At 42.6% G+C, this 26708-nt stretch overlaps 1 protein-coding gene across 1 annotated transcript in view; it reads right to left on the bottom strand.

Annotated features, from left to right (window-relative positions):
- The window catches only part of LOC143292230 (myosin-IIIb-like), a 151446-nt gene that overhangs the window by 83391 nt on the left and 41347 nt on the right, over positions 1-26708 (bottom strand). The window contains 7 exon segments of the mRNA XM_076602418.1: positions 532-685; positions 3718-3801; positions 4528-4632; positions 5767-5883; positions 8632-8793; positions 11137-11227; positions 13791-13856. Coding sequence (XP_076458533.1) covers positions 532-685; positions 3718-3801; positions 4528-4632; positions 5767-5883; positions 8632-8793; positions 11137-11227; positions 13791-13856 — 779 coding nt within the window.

Here is a 26708-nt window from a genome sequence, read left to right as displayed (position 1 = left end):
GCTGAATAAAACTGGAGAAATGCAAATTCAGATTTTGTTTGTAAAGTTTTTGACAGAATGGTTTTTGAAAAGCAAACAAACAAACAGCACTTACAACATCAACATTTATCAATGAACAGCTCGGGCCAGTAAATGACAAAAACAAAAATCAAAAGAGTATTTTGTTAAAGTATATTCAAGTCTTTGTTTGCCCAGTTCTGGTTCATCTCACCTTAATATTTTGCCATGAAATCTGGATCAAATTTGATATAGATCCATATATAGACAATACAGACATGAGATGATGTGCCAAATACATTTTACCCTTGAAATATGTTACACAACTATCAGAGAGAGGGAAGAAGAAAATTGTGGAACTACAAATCACACACACACACACACACACACACAAGCACACACTTTTTGTTTTTGTTTTGATAACACATTATAATACATACATAGACAGACAGACAGGCAGAGGCAGACAGAAAGACAGACAGACACAGACAGACAGACAGATAGACACAGACAGAAGTAAATCCATCACTTTACCTCCAATCACTACTCCAGAGCTTGTTGTGAAGAACATCTCCAGGTACTTTCCAAAGCGAGAAGAGTTGTCATTGATGACAGTCTTTGCATTTCCAAAAGCCTCCATGAGTGGATTCACTTGCAAGATCTTTTCTTCCAGGCCCCTGTTTTCAGCCTGTTGAAGGACACCAGTATGTTAGATATAATAACTAACTAAATAAATACACTGATAAATAAATAAATACATACATGCTGGGGTCTTAAGTCACAGCCTTTTTAACAGTCTTGAGTTTCTGATTGGCTAATATCAATGCTGGGGAAAGGCTTATTTACATATGACAAAGGTCAAGGACCATTACTCTCCGGTTTGAATGTCATTTTTCCTGTCAACACTATTTCTTTTCTTCTCTCTCTCTCTCTCTCTCTCTGAGCCACAAACAACACACCTTTGTAAGAGCAAAGTTTCAGTTTTCAGTTTCTCAAGGAAGCATCACTGTGTTCCGAGAAATCCATATACGCTACACCACATCTGACTGGCAGATTCCTGTCCAGCAGCATAACCCAACGCGCTTAGGCCTTGAGTGCTTGCATATGAATTTGAATACTTATAAGGGTGGATTTATCCTACAGAATATTGCCAGGTAATACTATCATTGCCATGAGTTCTTTTTCAGTGTGACAAGTGCTGCACACGGGGCCTTGGTTTAAGATCTCATCTGAATAACGAGATGCTCAGTTTGATTTTCCAGTCAAACTTGGGAGAAAGGGCAAGAGCGGGATCTGAACCCACACCATCATGGACTCTGTACTGGCAGATGAGCGTCTTAACCATTCTGCCACCCTCCTCTCTACAGAGAGGACACAGGCACAGTACAGACACAGTTCTGCACACAGTATAGACACAGTTCTGCACACAGAACAGACACAGTTCTGCACACAGTACAGACACAGTTTTGGACACAGTACAGACACAGTTCTGCACACAGTACAGACACAGTACAGACACAGTTCTGCACACAGTACAGACACAGTACAGTTCTGCACACAGTACAGACACAGTTCTGCACACAGAACAGACACAATTCTGCACACAGTACAGACACAGTTTTGGACACAGTACAGACACAGTACAGACAGTTCTGCACACAGTACAGACACAGTACAGACACAGTTCTGCACACAGTACAGACACAGTTTTGGACACAGTACAGACAGTTCTGCACACAGTACAGACACAGTACAGACACAGTTCTGCACACAGAACAGACACAGTTCTGCAGACAGTACAGACACAGTTTTGGACACAGTACAGACACAGTACAGACAGTTCTGCAGACAGTACAGACACAGTTCTGCACACAGAACAGACACAGTTCTGGACACAGTACAGACACAGTACAGACACAGTTCTGCACACAGTACAGACACAGTACAGACACAGTTCTGCACACATTATAGACCCAGTTCTCCTCACAGAACAGACACAATTCTGCACACAATACAGACACAGTACAGACAGTTCTGCACACAGTACAGACACAGTTTTGGACACAGTACAGACAGTTCTGCACACAGTACAGACCCAGTTCTGCACACAGAACAGACCCAGTTCTGCACACAGAACAGACACAATTCTGCACACAGTACAGACACAGTTCTGCACACAGAACAGACACAGTTCTGCACACGGTACAGACACAGTACAGACACAGTTCTGCACACAGTACAGACACAGGACAGACACAGTTCTGCACACGGTACAGACACAGTACAGACACAGTTCTGCACACAGTACAGACACAGTACAGACACAGTTCTGCACACAGTACAGACACAGTTCTGCACACAGTACAGACACAGCACAGACACAGTTCTGCACACAGTACAGACACAGTTCTGCACACAGTACAGACACAGTTCTGCACACAGTACAGACACAGTACAGACACAGTTCTGCACACAGTACAGACACAGTACAGACACAGTTCTGCACACAGTACAGACACAGTTCTGCACACAGTACAGACACAGTACAGACACAGTTCTGCACACAGTACAGACACAGTTCTGCACACAGTACAGACACAGTACAGACACAGTTCTGCACACATTACAGACCCAGTTTTGGACACAGTACAGACACAGTTTTGGACACAGTACAGACACAGTATAGACACAGTTCTGCACACAGAACAGACACAATTCTGCAGACAGTACAGACACAGTTTTGGACACAGTACAGACACAGTACAGACAGTTCTGCAGACAGTACAGACACAGTTCTGCACACAGTACAGACACAGTTCTGGACACAGTACAGACACAGTACAGACACAGTTCTGCACACAGTACAGACACAGTACAGACACAGTTCTGCACACATTACAGACCCAGTTCTGCACACAGAACAGACACAATTCTGCACACAGTACAGACACAGTTTTGGACACAGTACAGACAGTTCTGCACACAGTACAGACACAGTTCTGCACACAGTACAGACACAGTTCTGCACACAGTACAGACCCAGTTCTGCACACAGAATAGACACAATTCTGCACACAGTACAGACACAGTTCTGCACACAGAACAGACACAGTTCTGCACACGGTACAGACACAGTTCTGCACACAGTACAGACACAGTTCTGCACACAGTACAGACACAGTTCTGCACACAGTACAGACACAGTACAGACACAGTTCTGCACACAGTACAGACACAGTACAGACACAGTTCTGCACACAGTACAGACACAGTACAGACACAGTTCTGCACACAGTACAGACACAGTTCTGCACACAGTACAGACACAGTACAGACACAGTTCTGCACACAGTACAGACACAGTTCTGCACACAGTACAGACACAGTTCTGCACACAGTACAGACACAGTACAGACACAGTTCTGCACACAGTACAGACACAGTTCTGCACACAGTACAGACACAGTACAGACACAGTTCTGCACACAGTACATACACAGTTCTGCACACAGTACAGACACAGTTCTGCACACAGTACAGACACAATTCTGCACACAGTACAGACACAGTTCTGCACACAGTACAGACACAGTTCTGCACACAGTACAGACACAGTACAGTACACAGTTCTGCACACAGTACAGACACAGTTTTGGACACAGTACAGACGCCAACAACTTAAAGCAGTGAGGAAGCTGACAGTATTGTACAGCCTCTGACCTTGCCCAGCTGTGTCAGCTGCTGCACCAGCAGGTTGGCGCTTTCCGTTTTGCCCGCACCAGACTCCCCACTGATCACAATGCACTGCAAACACAGGTACACATGTCCTTGAGAATCACAATGCTCTGCAAACACAGGTACACATGTCCTTGAGAATCACAATGCTCTGCAAACACAGGTACACATGTCACTGAGAATCACAATGCTCTGCAAACACAGGTACACATGTCACTGATTCTCACTCATCATCTGTTCACTAGGTTGGCACTTTCCATTTTGCCCGCGCCGGACTCCCTACTGATCACAATGCACTGCAAATACAGGTACACATGTCTTTGAAAATCACAATGCACTGCAAACATAGTACACTTGTAACTGATTCTCACTGATCATCTATTCACTAGGTTGGCGCTTTCTCAGTGTTTAGCCTGCCCTGGACTCCCCACTGTTCACAATGCACTACAAACACAGGTACACATGTCATTGAGAATCACAATGCACAACCCTTTTGTTGCCGTGGGTTCTTTTATGTGCAGTAAGTGCATGCTGCACAAGGGACCTCAGTTTATCATCTCATCTGCATGACTAGTGTCCAGACCACCGCTCAAGGTCTAGTGGAGGGGGAAAAATATCAGCGACCATACCATGATTCGAACCAGCGCGCTCAGATTCTCTCGCTTCCTGGGCGGACGCGTTACCTCTAGGCCATCACTCCACTCCACACACTATTACAATCAGAGTACAACACAGTTGATGATTAATTTCACTGACAGCAACAGAGCCAGAGCCCTGGCACACACAGCACCTCACCTGATTGTGCTGGTGGTGCATCATGGTCTGGTACGACTGGTCAGCCACTGCGAAGATGTGGGGACTGTTCTCCGCCTTGGCTGCATGCATGTACTTCTTGGAGTACTGTGTCACACGGAACACAGAGGAACAAGTGACCATTCACACAACATGAAGACAGTTTGTGTGTTCTTCTTGTTTTGTGTTCAATGGGGTGGGTACACAGGACATCAGTGGGTTTTGGGTGGGTTTTTTTTTAAATTTTATTAATGTGTGTCCATGTTCATCCTCATGATTAATGCTGGTAGAGTCCCTTTCTTTCTTTTCTTTTTTTCCCCTTGGTTTGGGGGCGGGGTGGAAACAATTAGCAGTGATGTTACATGCTTGTACACCAACAGCACCCATCCACCCATCCATTTATACACATAAAACACTCACGCAGAGGATTTGAACACACACACACACACATGCCCATACACACACACACACATGCACACACACATACACACACACACACTCATATAGAGGAATGACTATATGCACACACACACTCGCACACACACACACACACACACACACACACACACACACACACACACACACACACAGGAACAAACAAACAAGCAAACACCCAATCACGCACAAACACACACACACACTCATACAGAGGAATGACCACACACACACACACACACACACACAGAAACACACATGCACACACACACAAACAAACAAACACAGAGGAATGAACACACACACACACACACACATGTAATCATAACAAGTAAAGGCTAGTATGTGTATGTCTTCTTTTGCTACTTTCCTCAGCTGCAACACAACCATTCACATTCAATTATTTCTATCAGTGGGATTTTTCAGCATGGCTTATTTTCCCCAGTCATTTAGGCAGCCATTGTCAGTTTTCTGGAGTGGGCGAGTGCTGGGCATAATCAAGATTTCTTAATTCACTGACTGCTGGATGGATTTCACTATCTTTCATTTGCATACTTAATCTTCTGCATGCACACACACACACACACACACACACACACACACACACACACCATATAACCCAAAAATATTTCATGCTTACATTAATATCATTAAGTTAAATATTCTGCAATACACACACACACACACACACACACACACACACACCATATAAACCCAATATATTTCATGCTTACATCAATGACACAAAGATATATCTTCACGATATTCAACCCTATATCAAGAGGCGTCAAGGTAACGGAGGCCTACCTCTTCAGTGTAGATTGTGAGAGGAGTGAAGGGGTTAACCGCCAGCAGTATGTCCCCGATGTAGGTGTAGATGGTATCATCTTGGTAACGATCACACAGCTGATCCACTATCGTCTCCTGTAAACAGCAAATGACACGAGTTGAGTTCACGGTTTGAAAACAGAAAGGGATACACTCTATTGTCTCCTGAGAAAGTGGAAAATAAAAGTACGGTTCATGGTATAAAAACAAAAAGGAATGTACTTTTGTCTTTAAAAAAGTGGAAGGTAAGAGTCTATTTTATGGTCTGAAAACAGAAAGTAATACACTATTGTCTCCATAAAATAAAATAAAAAGTTGAAGACGAGTCGGGTTCACGGTGTGAAAACAGAAAGGGATACACTGTCGTCTCCTGAAAACAGCCAATGACATGAGTTGAGTTCACGGTTTGAAAACAAGAAGGGCTACACTACTGTTTCCTGAAAAAGTGGAAGATAAAGAAGCAAAAACTGAAAGGGATAGACTATTGTGTCCTGAAAAATGTGAAAGACAGGAGCTGAGTTCATGGTCTGAAAACAGAAATACACTTTTGTCTCCTGAAAAAGAAAAGTGAAAGACAAGAGTGGAGCCCATGGTTTGAAAACAGAAAGAGATCACTACTGTCTCCTGAAAAAAAAGTGGACGACAAAAGTGGAGCTCATGGTCTGAAAACAGAAAGAGATCACGACTGTCCCCTGAAAAAAGTGGACGACAAGAGTGGAGCTCATGGTCTGAAAACAGAAAGAGATCACGACTGTCCCCTGAAAAAAGTGGAAGACAAGAGTGGAGCTCATGGTGTGAAAACAGAAAGGTATGCACTTTTGTATCCTGAAAAAAGTGGAAGACAAGAGTGGAGCTCATGGTGTAAAAACAGAAAGGTATGCACTTTTGTATCCTGAAAAAAGTGGAAGACAAAAGTCTACTCCATGGTTTGAAAACAGAAAAAGTGGAAGATAATAATCTACTTGATGGTGTAAAAACAGAAATGGATACACTATTGTCTCCTGAAAAAGTTGATGATATGATTAAGAGTCTACTTCATGCAATAAAAACTTGTGTGGAGGGAGATCTTTGTGGTTTATCTTATGTGTGTCAGTGTTGCATTGACACCTTTGGTGTGTGTGTGTGTGTGTGTGTGTGTGTGTGTTTGTGTGTCTGTGTGTGCGTGCATGCACATGTGTGTTTTATGTGAAATTCCATGTTTAGCTTCTAAATTTAAAACTGGTACAGAAAATGTAGCAAAGTGGATGAAGCAAAACAAACTAAAAATGAATGATGACAAAACAGAACTCATGTTGACTGGCAATAAAAATAAGCTCAAGCAGATAAATACAACGTCTATCATTTATTCTGACATAGAAATTTCTTTTTCTAGTTCTGTCCGTAATCTTGGTTTCTACCTCGATCCATCCCTCACGATTGAAACTCATGTGATCCACCTGTGTAAAGTTCTTTACTTTCAGCTTCGTAAGATTAGTAAAATCCGCCCCTTCCTGTCTGCTGATGCCGCCAACAAACTTGCTGTTGTCTTCATTCTATCCCGCCTAGATTATTGTAATTCTCTCTTAGCTGGCCTTCCCAATGATAAACTCTACAAGCTCCAGAAAATACAGAATAGTGCAGCTCGACTCGTCCTTAAAAAGTCGAGGAGAGAGAGTGCTATTGCTCTCCTGTGGACACTTCATTGGTTGCCTGTTCAAGCCAGAATTGAATATAAAGTTGCCTGTCTATGCTTTCAGTGCCTGAATTGTGATACCACACCCTCTTATCTTTCTGAGCTTGTTAACCCATACTTGCCAAACAGAACATTGAGATCTCTTGATTCCTCCCAGCTAACTGTTCCCCGATACTTCCTTAACTCCTGTGGAAAGAGGTCATTTTCTGTCTTCAGCCCAACAACTTGGAATTCTCTGCCTATTGCTCTCAGACAAACAACTCATCTATCTACCTTTAAAGCAAATCTTAAAACTTATCTCTTTAAAAAATACTTGTCATAACTCAAATAGTGCTGTTGTCCCAGGCCCATGGCAATGTGAGTGTGTGTGATGGGAGAGTGGAGAGAATGGGGGTGCATAGATGGATGGTGGTGGTGTGGTTCGAAAGGGAGAATGACCTAATTTTTACCCCTTTTACCTTTTCTATCCAAAATTTTATTTTACAATTTTTACAAAATCTATGGCATGCAGATTACAGTTATGTTCCTTTTTACATATATGTATTTTAAGTGAAAATTGCTGTCATCTCAGCCGTTTAATCATGTGTGTGTGTGTGTGCGTGTGTGTTAGTGTGAGTGTTGGAGTGTAACAGTTGTAGTATTTATAGTATGTTACTTTGTGAGTTTTATGCATTGTGTTTTTTTTTATAATATTAATGATTCTGTTTTATGTTTCTACTACTTTTTATATGCTTTCTTGTTTCACTTTAGGTAGTGGATTGTAAAGCGCTTAGAGCTTGCTTATGCTTGTATTATAGCGCTATATAAAAATAAAATATTATTATTATTATATTATTATGTTTGTGTTGATGTTTGTGTGAGAGAAAGACAAAGATCAGCACATGGAATTTTCTTTCCAAAATTCCCAAAGATTCATTCAAACATTAAGATTTCTCCTCCACACATCTCTCTCTCTCTCTCTCTATCTGTCTCTTTCCCTCTCTCTCTTTCACACTCACACACACACTAACGCACACCACTCCTCCACATCCCCTTTATCTGTCCATGTGTCTGTGTGTGTGTGTCTCTCTCTCTCTTTCTCTCTCTCTCTCCCTCTCACTCACACTCACTCTCTCTCTTTCTCTCTCACTCTCTCCACCCTTGTCTCAGACCATCACTCTATCAGGTCTCACCTCATCGAGCACCTCCAGAGTGGCGAGGTCATCGACAGTTGGGGAGGAGGCATCTTTGCGAGTCTTGCGGCCAGACTTGAGCTGCCCGTTCTTGGTGGTCACGTCAGGGGCGTGCACCTTCTGCTCCATGCTGGACGTCAGCTCCACCAGCTTCTTGCGCAGCTGTGTCAGGCAGGAAATGAAAAGGTACAGGTGCCACAGCCTTTTACAGTCATCAGGATTCACATCCCCCCGTGTCTTGGGCACACGGCATAGGGAGGCAGGGCCCAATCCTCTCAAACTGATGTTTTAAGCTTCATCAATGATGGGTGCAATAGCCGAGTGGTTAAAGCGTTGGACTTTCAATCTGAGGTTCCAGGGTTTGAATCTCGGTACCAGCGCCTGGTGGGTAAAGGGTGAAAATATTTCTGACCTCCCAGGTTAACATATGTGCAGACCTGCTTGTGCCTGAACCTCCTTCGTGTGTATGCGCAAGCAGAGGATCAAATACACATGCTGAAGATCATGTAATCCATGTCAGCATTCGGTGGGTTATGGAAACATGAGCATACCCAGCATGCACATCCCCAAAAAACAATGTATGGCTGCCTACATGGTGAGGTCAAAACGGTCATAGATGTAAAAGCCCACTCGTGTACATATGAGTGAACATGAGAGTTGCAGCCCACGAATGAAGAAAAGGAAGAAGAAGAAGCTTCATCAACAGAAGTTAGATACCTATTCATTCAAGGGTGGTGTGCTGAAAATCGGAGTAAAGTGTCTTTCCCAAGGACACAGCCTTGATCATAGGTGAACTCTGGGTCATAAGTCCAGTGCCTATCTGAATCTGCCACAGAGGTTCATAAAGAAAAAAAATGTTAAAGGCAGCAAATAATAATAACATGCCACACCACATGCCAGCACCAAAACATCCATGAAAACAGATTTGTACAAATGTGTTTTTAAGCCAGTTTTGAACTGAGTTAAGAAAATAAGAAAGGGGCGATTCATACCAAACATTTTGGGTACAATGTTGCTATTGCTTTTAAGACTTGATCACAATAGACTGGACAAACTTCCCATTGATCACAACAGACTGGACAAACTTCCCACTGATCACAACTGACTGGACAAACTTTCCATCGATCACAACAGACTGGACAAACTTCCCAACGATCACAACAGACTGAACAATCACTTTTACTGAAAACTGACACTAGTGCTGTCTCCCACTTGTCCCTGTGGACAGGAAGACCAAACAACAGAGCCCCTTCTCCAAAACTACCCCCTGTGCAAACAGGCATGACAAGATGTGTGGCCTGTCGACACTCTACACACAACTTAACTACATGTCAGCCACAAAAAGCTGGAGAACACAACATCATTCATTGCCAGAACTGGACTGATAATCTTGCTGTGAATGCCAAGAAGAAGAAGTCTGCTGTGGTCCTAGCACTGGCAGTTTACAGGGAGGTGTTGATGTTAGACTGTAAGGATGCCACACATGTGTGGAAGTTCTGCACTGACCTCCAGTCACTTTGGTGGCGTTCATTTGTTCCTGTTCTGATACAACAAAAGCAAGGCACCACCAAATAAGTCTCTTACTGATGACAATAAATGCTGAATCAGCATCACCCCTGGGGTGGAGGTCATCACCGTGTTCCTCCAACAACAGACCCAGGAGAGAATGGAGAAGAAAGCAGGTGAAATGTCCCGGAAAGAATGGAGAGGAAAGCAGGTGAAATGTCCCAGAAAGAATGGAGAGGAAAGCAGGTGAAATGTTCCAGAAAGAAAGAATGGAGAGGAAACCAGTTGAAATGTCCCAGAAAGAATGGAGAGGAAAGCAGGTGAAATGTCCCAGAAAGATGGAGAGGAAAGCAGGTGAAATGTCCCAGAAAGAATGGAGAGGAAAGCAGGTGAAATGTCCCAGAAAGATGGAGAGGAAAGCAGGTGAAATGTCCCAGAAAGAATGGAGAGGAAAGCTGGTGAAATGTCCCAGAAAGAATGGAGAGGAAAGCTGGTGAAATGTCCCAGAAAGAAAGAATGGAGAGGAAAGCAGGTGAAATGTCCCAGAAAGAATGGAGAGGAAAGCAGGTGAAAAATCCCAGAAAGAATGGAGAGGAAAGCAGGTGAAATGTCCCAGAAAGAATGGAGAGGAAAGCAGGTGAAATGTTCCAGAAAGATGGAGAGGAAAGCAGGTGAAATGTCCCAGAGAGAATGGAGAGGAAAGCAGGTGAAATGTTCCAGAAAGAATGGAGAGGAAAGCAGGTGAAATGTCCCAGAAAGAATGGAGAGGAAAGCAGGTGAAATGTCCCAGAAAGAATGGAGAGGAAAGCAGGTGAAATGTTCCAGAAAGAATGGAGAGGAAAGCTGGTGAAATGTTCCAGAAAGAATGGAGAGGAAAGCAGGTGAAATGTTCCAGAAAGATGGAGAGGAAAGCAGGTGAAATGTCCCAGAAAGAATGGAGAGGAAAGCAGGTGAAATGTCCCAGAAAGAATGGAGAGGAAAGCAGGTGAAATGAGTTACCTGTGTAGTGTCCCGTGGGACCTGCTGCAGAAATGGATGAGACAACAGGTCTTTGGTAAAGGGTCGTTTTTCAAAATCCTTCACCAGACATCTGAAAACAAAAGAATCATAAAGCTTGTAACCTTTGATTTTACCTTCTTAAAAAAACAAAACAAATACTGCATGTGTGTGTGCGTGTGCACATGTGCTTGTGTGCATATGTGTGTGCATGCATGCGTGTGCATGAGTGCATGCGTGTGAGTGTGTGTGTGGAAGGCTGAGATGATAAGTGCGAATTTGTCTTCCTCTGGTTTTTTTTTTTTCTATTCTCATTTGGTATATAGGTAGAGGAGGCGGTTGGGTTGAGGGGAGGTGGGGTTGTGGGGGGTGGGGGGGGACCATGGAGGCATGCAGGAGAGAAAAGAGGGGAGGGAATGTGTGCAAATACGAATATTAGGAAATAAATGCGTATGTTTGCGAGCATCTAACTAACGCAAGCACAAGTAAGCATTTGTTTTGTGCGCAGCTGGCGCTGCTGCAGGCTTCACATGTACGAAACAAACAAATCAAGCAAAAGCAGCCAAGCCTGCCACAGAAATCTCCTTATGCCCCTACCCCTCGACCACCCCTTACACAGACTGCCATGTTTCAAACCAGTAAAGAAGTTTACAGCCCCGGACAGCCACAGCCACAAAGACCATCTTGTGGCATTACTGAGCTTTCTGCCCCAAGGCCATGGTAATCTTCCACTGCATGCGAGGCAAAATGTCACTGCGCACCAAAACATGCACAACAAGCATCTAGCCATCATGCTGTGCAGACCGTAAACATACAGGGTCCTGACAGGTGGGAGCGGTTTAGCGTGTTGAGCCCAAGAATTGGACTCCCTCCCGCCCCTCTCCTCCACCCCCTATCCCCAAGTTCTCATGTGTGCATGCCATGCACCATGGATCAAGCTGCACCAATCATCTTTTTTCTCTCTTGCAGTCTTATTGATTAACTACAGGAGGAATGTAAGGGCATGACCAGGAAAGCAGTTTTTTGGCGTTAAGTGTTCAGTGTTAATGAATACCTGATGATGATTCCTTTTCTTTGTGTGTGTGTGTATGTGTCTGTCTGTGTGTCTGTGTGTGTCTGTGAGTCTGTGTGTCTGCATGTGTGTGTGTGGGGGGGGGGGGGGGGGGGTGAGGGGGGGAGCATATTATCTACATTTGTGTTCAAATGTTGACATCCATCTCAGGTGACTAGCTAAAGGGTTGTGCATATATGCTGTTACATGCATTTGTGTGCGTAGTCTGTACATAGATATTAATTTTTTTTCTGATTGTGATCAGCTTGTATACATACCTTCCTACATTTGTTTTATGTGCCCCCAAAAGTAAAGTGGGGGTGGGGGGTACATGATTCATCCTGCCCGTCTGTTTGACACGCCTCTAGACAAGAACAGCAGGAGCTAGGAAGCAAGTCCCAGATTCAATGCCCCCAAGGAATGGTCTTTTACCACACCTCCACTTTACCATGTGTAAAAGGCCTGGGTGCTAGTCCTTCATATGATACAATACACTGAGAACCAATGTGCAGAATGCACCCTGGTATGCACCAGAACCCCCAGGAATACATGAGTTGTCCTTGGCAAGATTATATTAAAATAAACAAAAAACACTACATTTCAATAGGGGAAAAATTTTTTGCAAATGCAGACAGAAAAACAAGGGGAAAAAAGGGAGGTGCCAGGGTATGGCAATATTCCCCCTGGGGAGAGCTGCCCAAATTTCACACAGGTAAATCTATTTTGGCTGAAATGTGATACAAAGAAAATGGTGCACTTTTACATTTCTGAAATCAGATTCAAATCTAGCACTCTGCCTACTTGCAACAATGGATATCATTTCACATATGACTAAGTGAAAATCTACTGCTTAACAATATAATGAAGGCCTAAAATCAAACTGTAAGAAGGAAAGAAAAAAAAAGAAAAAACCTGAAAAGGAAGGAAGTAAGGCAAGCCCACAATTCTCCACACTGGGACTGACATTTAATATCCTGACTACTGTCCACGAGTTCCATAGCTTTCAGGCAGATCTGGAGACAATTTTAACTCACTCAGTACGGCCAGTCCTCTCTTCTCCTCTACACAGACCCCTCGGATGTCCAGTGGGTGTCTGAATGACCCAACCTTTAGCTTCCGTCGTCAGAATTGTGGTATTCTTTGTCAACATTCACCTCTTCAGTATAAGAGCCTTCCGCTTGCAATAGTTTGATGATGGTAACTGGGGTGAAACGCTGTTAATGTCGTCTCTTTCGCCGTTCGTATGGAGAGAGTTAAGCTGATACTTAATCAGTTAAGATTAAAAGTGTCTATATAATAAAATCATGCATATGCATATACATAATATATCCAACCTTCGCACTGTCTCTCTTCGTCCAACTCATTTTATATTGTCTCATGTTGGTTCTTATATGTAAATTCTTGTGATGAAGTGGTCAACCCATAAAACTAAGAACTTTCCAGAATCTGGGTTCAGTCCTGTATATGAGCTAGTCCCCCCCCCCCCCACAACCCCCACTCCACCCTTTATTTAAGGGGGGCATGTGTTGACCATGAGAGGGTCAGTGCTTGTTTGACGATTAAATGGTGGCCATTGAAAACAGAACAAATACAAGGAAAGGCTCACTTTGCAATGAAGTCGTGGAACTCAGCAGACCAAGTGTGTGAACTGGACAGCTTGGGTGGTGGACTCCTGTTTGAATACACAATATATTTTTTTAATACAATCATTTTCAAAACAATGAAACAAAAAATCATTCTGAGACACAGTATCAGTATCAGTAACAGTCGCTCAAGGAGGCGTCACTGTGTTCGGTCAAATCCATATACGCGACACCACATCTGCCAAGCAGATGCCTGACCAGCAGCATAACCCAACGCACTTAGTCAGGCCTTGAGAAAAAAAAAAAAAAATATATATATATATATATATATAGTAAAAAAAAAAAAAAACAATAAAAATTTAAAATAAAAAAAAAGAGAGACACAGACAGAGAGAAAAAGACAAAAGTGAAGAAAGACCGCATAAATGAAAGAATAAAAGAAAGAAACAAAGAAAGAACAAAGAAAATTCAGCAACCAAACATAAAACCAAGAAAAACAAAAAGCATCAAATACATGAGCAAGGAGAACACACAGAGAGACACACACACAGATATATATATATATATATATATACATACACATACATACATAGAGAGAGAGAGGGGGGGAAGAGAGATACATAGAGAGATATATAGAGATATAGATATGGATGATGAGAAAGGGAAAAAGACTGTATATATATATATATATATATATATATATATATATATATATGATAAGTGAGGAAAAACTGTTCCCACATGACCAGACACAGGTGCAACAGTACAGTACAGTGGTAAAGCCATTGGACTTTCAATCTTAAGTTCCTGGGTCCAAATCCCAGTCACATTAAAAAAAAAAAAAAAAAAAAATCCCACTCACATTCACCAACTCTATTTTCAGGTATGGATGCCTTTACCAAATATACATCTGGTTCCTTCACCCACAGTCACAGTAAGGCAGGAGGGATTAATAATACCTCTGACCCCTGTTCAAACCCTGTCCTCTGTTGCCCTTTACTTTCCCTTGTACATGGAATCGTGTTGTAGTTGTTGACACAGAAGGCCAGCCGGCCTTGACTGACCAGCTCTGACACTGATCTGACCTGAGTTCAAACCCTATCCTCCGTCTGTTGCCCTATACTTTCCCTTGTACATGGAACCGTGTTGCGGTTGTTGACACAGAAGGGCCACCTGGCCTTGTCTGACGAGGTCTGACACTGATCTGATTTTCATCGAGCCCTGGACCGGGTGAGTGGCGGAGGTGGAGTGGTGGTGGAGAAAGCTGGTTGGGTGGGGTGGAAGGGGGTGTGTGTGAAGAGGCTGAGTAGGGAAGGAGCAGAGAAGGGGAGAAGTACGTATATGTAAGAGAGAGGGGGGTGAGGAGGGGGGCGGGGGTTCGGGGGGCAGGGGAAGAGGTCGGGAAGGAGAATAGAAATAGAGAGGAAGAGAGGCGGACAGGCAGACAAGGACAGACATAGCGGTCAAAGCTCCACGGTTTAACTATCCACATCAGCCTTTTCCACAATATATGTAAAGAAGCAGTTTCATACCTTCTTCTCTAGTGTCCACATGTCTAGAACAGCCGTCCTGAAGTAGCTCAATAACCACCTAATTCACTTCAACGAACTCCTCCACCCTTTTCAGTCTGCCGATTGTGCTGACTACAGTACCGAAAACCACTCTCCTCTACATCCTGAATTATTTGCTGTTAGCGTCCAACTCCGGAAAAATCGCCCTACTCACTCCTCCTGACTTGCCAGCCGCGTTTGACATAACAAACCACTGGGTCCTTCTTTCCCGTCTTCTTTGTTCATTGGAATCAGCTGCATCACTCTTAGACCGTTCAAATCCTATCTCACTGACCCATTCCAGTTTGTTATACTTGACAACTGCCAATCTGAACCTGTTCAAATCGAACACATAGCCTTGCAAGGATCTGATCTAGGCCCGGTGCTCTTCACACTGTACACTGCTCCACTTGCTGAAATCTTCAGCCACCACAATGTCAGTCATCATTTTTACACCAATGACACTCAGCTTCAAAAATGAGTGACACCCCTGAAAATTTATCCTCTCTTGCAAGAGATGTCCAACTGCTTCCAGAACAATCTGGACTGGATGACTCAGAATAAATCAAAGTTGAGTGCTGACAAAACTGAAGCAATGCTCACAGGAACCCCACCCCCACCCCACCCCAAAATTATCTTCTACCACAATTTACTGCATCACAATCAGACTTGGCAATACATCCATCCCACTTTCGAGCTAAGTCAAGAACCTTGGTGTTGTCCTTGGTAGCAAAAAATAATTATCATTCAGACCTGTCCATCCTGATACTGTCAGTTACGGCCACTGTACTTTCTCTGTCTCTGGACATTACACTTGGTATAATTAAAGTTTGGGAAAGGGCAGGAAGCTTTTCTTGACAGCAGAGAAAACGCATGACAATAATTCATTTTGAGGAGATGGAAAAAACAAGAACAACAAACTTCTCAACATCAGTGAAAAGCACAGTAACAATTTATGACAGAAGAAAAAAGCAGTTCATGACTAAGGAGCAAAGTCGTAGTTTATTTACAACCACTGTTGTCTGAGGAGACAAAAATGGCACTTCTGACTTATCCAAGAGATTCGCGAGTTTTGCTGCTGTTACTGTTGTTGTTTTGTTGTTGTTTTTTATATAAAAATGATCTCAGTGGAGCTCTGCTCAAATCCTGCTATCCTTCACGAAAAAAGAAAAAGGAGTCAATAAATAAACATCATATCAGTAAACGCTCGTCAATCTTCTAAGTAAAACTTTGATTTATGATTAATATTCACTATTGCAAAGGCAATATTTGGGGGGGGGGGTGGGGGGGGGGAAGAACCGAAAAAACCCAACAAAAACAAAAAACTGGTGGGCCCTTGTTTTAGAGAGAGTTAGAGAGAGCAGAGAGAGAGAGAGCAGAGAGGCATGCAGCATACGGCTGCCTTCGTCAACTCTATCCGGTTCCACTGCATGGGCGTTGCTTTCTGTTTTTCTGCAACCTGGTAGCTGTCACCTTATTTTCCTTCCCACGCCCTTCGCGTGCACAACACACACCTTTCCTTCTGACCCCCCCCCCCCCCCATCACACACACACACCGTCACACACACACACTGACACACACACACACACTGTAGGTCAGATCGAAGCCCTCGCTCACCAGACAGATTCCGTGGGTTATGGCAATGCACTAGCACGAAATTGACCATTATTTTCTTTGATCTCTCCCCCCCCCCCCCCCCCCCCTTACTGATTACGCAAGTCACACCGATGATCGCTGACCTCATTGCCCATTTCCGCTTGATAATGGAAAATGCCCTGAAGCTACATGGCTAAAACGACTGAAGGAATGTTGGGACTGAACATACAGCCTCTGATGAGTAATGGTAAAAAAAAAAAAAAAAAATTTTTTAAACAGAAACAAAAAAAACCAAAACAATAACAGTCGATTTGCGGATTTCCTGAGCAATCCGTAAAAACCACTTAAACTTATTTAGTTTTCCGATTTTTTTTTTTTTTTCAAGGGGAGGGGATGGGGTATGTTATATGCAGGTTGAGGTAAATACTGAGAACGAGGAGACGTCGTGTAAATACTGAGGACCACATTAAGGTTTTATGACACTGTGGTGTTGTTGATGCTAAAGCCGGAATTGTTCTACTTCTTATGGGGCAGCGAACACATGGCAAGAGTAGAAAGCAGGGATGTAGAGATATTATACTGATAGTGCGCGCGCAAATGTGTGTGTGTGTGTGTGTGTGTGTGTGTGTGTGTGTGTGTGTGTGTGTGTGATGGAGGAAAGGGGGGAGAGAGAGAGAGTCGCGTGTGTGTGTCTGTGTGTGTGTGTGTGTGTGTGTGTGTGTGTGTGAGTGAGAGAGAGAGAGAGAGAGAGAGAGAGCCGGAGAGAGAGAGAGACAGTCGTGTGTATGTGTGTGTGTGTATGTGTGTGTGTGTGTGTGCGCGCGCGTGCATGCGCGTGTGTGTGTCTGGAATGCAAAAAAAAAAAAAGCATGAGAGAGAGAGACAGACAAACAAACAACCAGAGACAGAGACATGCAGTGGCATACAGGCAGGTCAAAACGACCTGTATGTCAGACCAGTATTTGTCAATCACCACACTATGAATAAATTATATAAACACCAGCGCGCTGCAAACAAATGAATAAACTAATCACACTGTCGACCGTCGCCATTCAGTTTTACAGAGGAACAGGGTTAACTCACTCAGTACGGCCAGTCCTCTCTTCTCCTCCACACAAACCCCTCGGATGTCCAGTGGGTGTCTCAATGACCCAACCTTTAGCTTCCGTCGTCAGAATTGTGGTATTCTTTGTCAACATTCACCTCTTCAGTATAAGAGCCTTCCGCTTGCAATATTTTGATGATGGTAATTGGGGTGAAACGCTGTTAACGTCGTCTCTTTCGCCGTTCGTATGGAGAGAGTTAAGCGACTGGAGACTTCAAAGGACAAGGTGGTTTTGGAGTGGGTTTTTTTTTGTTTTTTTTGTACTACTACTCCACTGTGCAAGCTCGCCACTGCGTTGGTGTAGTTGCCAACTCAAATGAACCTTTATGCCAAGTTTTTCAACTTTCCCACTGAGCATCCCACACCTGCTTTCTCTCTCCGATCGAGCCATCTCCCTTCCCTCTCTCTCTCTCTCTCTCAGTCTTTGGTCTTCTCTGTGTGTGTGTGTGTGTGTGTGTGTGTGTGTGTGTGTGTGTGTGTGTGTGAACAGAATAGAATAGAATAGAATAGAATACTTTTTATTGTCATAAAACCTTCAAGTAAAGTTTATAAGACACAATGAAACATAAACATGAGCATGTGTGTGTGTGTGTGTGTGTGTGTGTGTGTGTGTGTGTGTGTGTGTTTGTGTGTGTGTTTGTGTGTGTGAGAGAGAGAGGGGGAGACAGAGACTGGAAAGAGAGAGAGAGAGTATACGTGTGCGTATGTGTGTGTGTGTGTTTTTTCTGTAGTGGTATGATTGTGTGTGTCTTTTTATAACCATGTGCCCCTGTGGGGTTTTTTGGAATTAAAGTTTCACTGCTCACTTTTCACTGTTCACTGTGTTTATACATACATAATCAAAGAACTTGTTGCAACAACAACAAAATTATATCGATAAAAAAGATCATCAATAACTCTTTACTGAATATTACAAGTAACAAAACGAAGATAACAAAAATAATATGCAGCAAAACAAGATAAATAAACAAACCAACTAATGAATACGCGGTGTCATACATACATACCCGAAAGCTAACTCTTTACTGAATATTACAAGTAACAAAACGAAGATAACAAAAATAATATGCAGCAAAACAAGATAAATAAACAAACCAACTAATGTCATACATACATACCCGAAAGCACTGCAAACAAATCAGTCTATCGCGGCACTAACCGACGGTACAATGACTGAACCCATGAGCTGAATAATATCTAATGTTCTCTAAAACCTAGACCAAATATAAACACAAAAATCATCCAGGATAACACAATAAAGAACACACACACACACACACACACACACACACACACACACACACGCCCCATGTTCGCTAACAAAATTATCAATCTTGCAAGCATCTCTAAACCTTTTCCGCAAACTGAAAAGGATATGATATAGCACGCCAACCCAAACACAACGAAGAAGGAACACACTAACCTTGCAGACCTTGTCAACTTCAATCGGGAATATGACTAGTGTTACAACCCGACCAACTAAACTCCCGTTTCCCACAGACGTATCGTCGATACCGCAGACACGCAAGGAAAAGGGCTGGTGCGTGCGTGCGTGATTCCAGCGGCCTCCACCTCCATTCCTCCACAAAGCCGACTGACAACGATACAGTCATGGGAGGGAGGAGGAGAACCAAAGAAAGCTCTTTGGGATATAGCGAAGAGGACGTTCGCGGCCGCTGTGCGGTGCAACAGTTAAACTAACTACTCCCCTCTGAAGAAAAGGAAAAAAAAAAAAAAGAAAAAAAAAATCACCGGTGTGATGTTCTGATGGTAGGCTACCTCCGATTTGTAGTGCTGTGGACATATTCTGACCCGCAGGCATGGTTCAACGGACAGACAACCACGGTGTGCGGTGCTACAGTTTAATTAAATACTCCCCTCTGAAAAGAAAAAAAAAAAAAAGAAAGAAAGAAAAAAAAAAGATTCACCGGTGGAATGTTCTGATGGTACCTCCGATTTGTAGTGCGGCTTTTTTTTTTGGACATGTTCTGACCCGCAGGCAAGGTTCAGCCGACGGACAGACAATCAAGGAACCAGACCTGCGCTCTGACACCAAGTTCCGATCATGTCATCTATGCAAACCGGCAAATTTGGAATGGATCCTGTCGGTTGGTCCGTGAAATTCATGCAGACCCGCAACCGCCGGCGCACTATATCCCCCCCCCCCTCCTCCCCGACCTTTCCTCATTTCTTCTTTTTTTGTTGTACACGGATTTGCATGAACGCGTGTAAGGAACTAGAAGGTGGTTAGAAATAATGTTATCGTAAACATGAATTTTGATGGAACCAAACCGAGAAAGAAGTTCTCGAAAAGCCTGTTCCACCGTAGAAATTATATCCTTTGTACCCTTTACCGGAAACCTCAATTATTACACATGGCAAGTGATTACTCGTACATATCGGAGGGTAGGTGGGAGGGCCCCCAAGACTAAATTAGTTAAGGTCAGGGTTTGGGTCTTGGTTCGGTGAAGGTAGCAGTTGTTCGTGGGCCGGGGTGACTGAATCCAGGCCTCAGGTCAGTGGAAACGGAGCAAGATTTTTATCCTGCGGTACCTCACACGCAGCGGGGACCACCCACGTCACAGGATCACCGTGAGCAACAGCATTGACCCTGCTCAACAAATGACTCAACTCAGTCAGTTCTCGCCCACCCTTAATGTCAATCTCATTTGTGTTTCTTCTCCCTTTGAAATTCGAAATGTCGAGTGAGGACCCGGTGGAGGGGGGTGGGGTGGAGGGTGGGACGGGGTGAGGGGTGGGGGGGAGGGGGAGGGGCGTTCGATATCATGATTGACCCATGCATTTGGTGAGAACTGACGGGAACCCTGAAAAAGGTTTGGTGGAAGGATAAGAATACGTTGAAGACAATGACAATGACAATAACAATGACAAATGTTTTATTGAGTGTAGAATGGATAAGCTGGAAGCTTCTTTACACCATGCCCTCACACGCGCATACATACACACACACATACACACAATAAATGAAATAAGTGTGAATAGATAAATGACATAGAACAAACCAAATAGATAATAACAGATACATAAACGGATGAATCAAAGACTACAATTACGGAAACATCATGAAAATCATACAAAACATTGCCACATGAAAATCTTCAAACACTCACATGTGTGTGCACACACAGGCATCAAACACATGTACTAGAACACACAAGTACATTGACATTCACACGCATACTTACACTCGCCTTTTTCCATGCTTACACACTGATGGAGAACAAATCAATCAAATTATGTTGGTTTACTAGGATCTCATCATATGCTTTGATTTTGCTGGAACTAATTGCATGTGTTGCATCAGATATATCTGATACACTATTTTGAAAGATGCTATAGTAGATCTATTTCTAAGATACTCGGGGATTTCATTCCACAGTTTACCACCAGAATAAGTGAGAGAGGACATGAAAAGGTTAGTTCTGGGACGAGGGGTAAAAATGGTACTCTTGCTACGAATGATTTTTTTTTTCGGGAATTCCCTATAAAGATAGGGCGGTGCAGATTTCTTCATGATTTTGTACATAAAAACACCCTGAGAGAGAGAGAGAGAAACAGACAGACAGACAGACAGACAGAGAGAGACAGAGACAGAGGCAGACAAACAGACAGATAGACAGAGACAGAGAGACAGAGAGAGAGAATCAAGGTCAACGGTCCCTATCATGTATGTTCGAACTTTTACATAATAAAACCTGAATATGAACCGACCACTGACCCCCCCCCCCCCCCTCCCCCCCTCTCTCTCTTTCTTTCATCCACACACACACACACACACACACACACACACACAAACAAATACACACGGTAAACACACACGCAAGCACGCAGAACCGCTTAATCGACTTGCTCTTTTGATCCCAGATCGCTGAATTATGCACGATACCGCACTCGGAAAACCTCCGTTTCTGACTGTCATCTCCAATTATTTACATCTCAACATGCGTATCGTTGCCTGTGTCTGTGCATTATGCACGCATCTGTGAAAAGATATGTATCTGAAGTGTTCGTGACAATATATAATATATTTGTAACTTGTCTTTCCCGAGTACCAAAAGAGAGTGAATTGGATTAAAAAAAATTGTTGACTGTTTTACTGATAGATCGATCAGTGCGTGTGCACCGTAAAAAAGGGGGGAAAAACAATTCTTCAAAGCCAAACAAAAAACACATATAAAAGGTCATATAGGCAAATGACACTGCAGAATGGGCACCTAGTGCCGATCCCAGTGTTTACATCTCACTACCTAATCGCCAGAGCAAAACAGCACAGATAGTACATAACAGACTGTGGAAAAGAGAAAAAATGTCAAGGCTTGCTTGAAAAAAGAAAGGGGAAAGGACTGGGAAGACAGAAAAAGGAGACAACAGTGAAGAAAGAAAGAAGAAGAAAAAGGCAGAAACAAAGAGAGTGATAGAAAAGAGGATATTTCTAGCACAGAACTTCCAGAAGGCGGGGATGCTATTTATATTGAAAGACCCCCGGCATCCCCACGGGGAATGTTGATGAATGCTGCCCCTCGGTGCTGACAAGTTCAAACTAAGACTGAATAACATGAGCACTCTAGCTACGTTCGTTAGGGGAAGAACAGAAGTCGTAACCTATTTCTAGACAAAACAATAACGTAACTTAAAAAGAAAAAAAAATTAAAACCCCACAAAAACCAAACAAACGAACACACCCCAACCAGTGCTGTAACTTTGTTCTGGACATAAAAGAACAAGGAATGAAACTCATTCAAGATACATAAATCTAAGAAGCGCTCTAACTGTCTCAAAGACAATTCAGAAACTCATGAAACTCTTTCAGGACAAAGAGGAAGGTGATAAGTTTATTCAAAACTACGAAGCGTTGAAACTTGCTAAGATAAAATATGAATGAATGAATGAATATAAAAGCGCTCTAATTTCGTTCACGACACACAGACACAGACATATACAAAGACACAGACACACACACACATACACATATATATATATATATATAGTTCACACTCTCTTCGTGTCCTGGGTTCCGCTCCTTGCAGAAGCACTGAGGTAATTGCCAAGACCGGTAAAATATAAAAGTATCAACAACAGTAGGCTCTGCATGTCTTTAAACTTGTATTTTTGAAAAGCAGCAAAATTTCGCCGTAAAAACAGCTTCTTCAGGCAATGGTACAGAAATGAAAGCTTTACAGGCTGGTTAAATAGCAACCAGTGAGTAAAAAGTCAGGTAAAATCAGGTAAAACTGGGCATGGCAGGTAAAAACATGCTGCATGCAAAACAATTACAGAATTCAACTCGCACTCCCCCCGTAGCTTCGAGGTTGAAAATAAAACACTGCAAGCGACCCTTGTCAAGACGGACACTGTCAGTGCTGAAACCCATTCTGTCTTGTCTTGTCTTGTCTTGCTTTGCCTTGGCTTGTCTTGCCTTGTCTTGTCTCGTCTTGAATATATGTTTGCACGTGCTGTGGCCACCGCCGCCGGCCGTAATTAGGAACACTGTGTGCTGATTGATCTATGTACACAGTCACAGAGAAAAAAAAAAGGTCACATTGCCAGCCCCTCCACAGCACCGCTACACTATTGATAGAAAGCCGACAAGGAATGCGTAAACAATAGAAAAAAATATATTAAAAAAAGAGAAAAGACAGAAAAGAACAAGCAAAATCGAAAACAAACAAGAAAAGTAAAATCGACATCAAACAAACGAATTAATGACGAGCTAAAAAAAAAAAATAAAAATCCACCTCTGATGTCATGTGAGAAAAATAAATCGAAAACAAACAAACGAATAAAATTAATGTCAAACAAACACACACACTCAAACAAATCTTCCTCTGATGTTTTATACTACATGTAAATCGTGCAGCACTGTTGCACACGCGCAACCAGCAATTAAGATTAAAATTTAAAAAATGATTAAGAAATGTGATAATAAGAATAATAATGATAATGAAAAAAAATTAAATGAGACCTCCCATCACCCCCCCCCCCCCCCCGCCCCCCACTCCACCCCCTCCCCTCACTTCCGGGGGGGTGGGGGGGCAGTAGAAAGAGGGGTTTCAAGTCAAAAATCTAATATCCAGAAAAATTAGAAAAAAATAAATAAATAAAATAAAATAAAATAAAATGTTCTGGAGATACACAACTGAAGATCAAATGTGTGAATGTTCAGCCTTCCAGAGGCGTTTCCTTTCTTTTTATGATGTCATCAATGACGTCACTATGGACGTATGTGTCACGTCAAGGGGTTTTAAATGCGTCAACAACAACAACAAACTGCTCTGTCATAACACACGACTGAAAGAAATTGGGGCCAGAATACAAGACAAGGACTATCCTTTTTCACGAGTAACTCAATGCGTGCGTGCGTGCGTGTGTGTGTGTGTGTGGTGTGTGTGTTAGTGTGTGTGTGTGTGTGTGTGAGATGTGCGTGCGCGCGCGCGCGTGTGTGTGAGAGAGAGACAGAGAGAGAGAGAGAGAGTGTGTGTGTGTGTGTGTGTGTGTGTGAGAGAGAGAGTGTGCGCGTGAGAGAGAGAGAGGGAGTGTGTGTGTGTGTATGTGTGTGTGTGTGTGTGTGTGTGAGAGAGAGAGAGAGAGAGAGAGTGAGTGAGTGAGTGTGTGTGTGTGCGTGCGCGCGCGCGTGTGTGTGTCGTTGGGGTGCGTGGGGGAGGGTGTCAATTGTTGTTGTTTTCCTTGGGTCAATTAAAAAAAAAATAAGACCACGATTGCGACAATTAAAAAAAGAAAAGAAAAAAAGAGAGGCAAGGCCTTCAAGACTCACTTGTGAAACACTGAAAAAAAAAATCCAAGCTTTTTATGTATTGTGTGTAATTTCAAAATGTAATGTTTAAGATGAGAAAGATCAGTTTAAAGCGAATTAAGTCCCCTAGCAATAATTACAGAGTAATTTCCCTTTTTTACTATCTGCACCAAAACGTTTGCAAAATAAATAAAACTTCCATGCTTAGCAAAAGAAGTTCCTATTTGAACAAAAAATGATAATAATGACTGCTCTTGTTGTTGGTTCAGAATATCAGATCAAAGTGCCAAGTTTAGAGAATACAAAAAAATATAAATATAACAGTAAATGCAGTTTGCATATAATTAGGCTTCATTTTATATTTTTTTGTGCCCATCCCAGAGGTGCAATATTGTTTTGCAGTATTTGCAGAGAAAATGTCAATGTTAAAGTTTACCACGGACACACACACACACACACACAGAGACAACCGAACACCGGGTTAAAACATACTCACTTTGTTTACACAAGTGAGTCAAAAATCACACTTGCTCATCTGTTGTGGTAAGGATCATTTCAATTCAGCACGTGCTTAACACGAGCACTCTGTAAAGAGCATGTTTCAAACGATTGGTTAAAACAACCCGAATGCGCGACCGACATGCACCACGGACAAACGTCATCGGAAGAGCACTAAAAGGTTCGAGCTGTGAGGTATATTCAGGAAACAGGTTTTTAGGACCCTTTCAATCGTAAATTGTTCCCTGAAAGGTTGATGATTCTGCTTAACAAAAATCCATAGTCAACAGCCGCGAATAATTCCAGCTGGCAAGACTGGAATTTGTGCTGGAAAATATTGATGAAGGGACAACCCATTATCGTGTAGCCAAGCTGTGAGAGAGAGAGAACAATAATTTTATTTCCGGTCAATGGACACAGGGCTGAAGGGGGGACTCTCAGAAAGAGAGAGGTGGTTTGGGCGGGGGACGAGAGACAGACAAGACAGACAGTGACAGAGAAAGAGACTGACAACAGAGGCAACGAAAGACATTGTGGTTAATTACTACTCTGTGTGTGTGTGTGTGTGTGTGTGCGCTTGTGTGTGTGTGTGTGTGTGTGTGTGTGTGATGTTGCTGTCTGGGAAATTCACAAAGATGCTCCCATGAACATGTTCTGTTTAGCAAAACAAAGCAAAATTGATTTTCGTATTCTTTTAAACTCTTCTATTTTGTGATAGTTCTTTTTACAGCATATATATATATATATATATAACTTTCTGGCAGAATTAATCTACCGCCATTACATTGTTCAATTATACCTATATCTTGGTGACATATCAGTCCTTTTGTAGCGCTTTGTTGTGTGGTAGAGATTCTCTACCAGTGATAATAATAATGATAATAATGATGATAATATTCTTCTTCTTCTTCTTCTTATTATTATTATTATCATCTTTATGAATAGCATCATTGTTTTAAGATCCACTGCCACTCAGTGGGTGTTTTAACGAGGAGTCTAGGCATTTCAGAATCATTTCTTCTCAAAATGGATACAGTGAAATCGTTGACTTACAAAATTTTTGTCAATCCGAAACAAATTCCACCGCACAGTTCCTATTAAATCTATGAAGGTCTAGATAATCATATGCTATACTACACATTTTGAATGTAGCAACCCCCGAAAAACGGAGTAGGCTGCCTACATGGCGGGGTAAAAACGGTCATACACGTAAAAGCCCACGAGTGAACGTGGGTGTTGCCGCCCAAGAATGAAGAAATTGGGAAGAGAAGAATGCAGTAAATTGTACACGGGTTTTATACTGAAAGTAAACAATCAGAATTTCAAGCACATTAAAACAATCCTTTACAACCACTTATCGGCATTCCCTCCAAAACCACCGTCATCACCACCACAATCCAAATTCGCCTTTTTATTCAG

This window comes from Babylonia areolata, chromosome 18 (genome assembly GCF_041734735.1).
Source record: "Babylonia areolata isolate BAREFJ2019XMU chromosome 18, ASM4173473v1, whole genome shotgun sequence".
In the NCBI taxonomy this organism is placed as follows: Eukaryota; Metazoa; Mollusca; class Gastropoda; order Neogastropoda; family Buccinidae; genus Babylonia; species Babylonia areolata.
The sequence above is the reverse complement of the archived record's forward strand: the minus strand, read 5'-3'. Positions and strand labels throughout refer to the sequence as shown.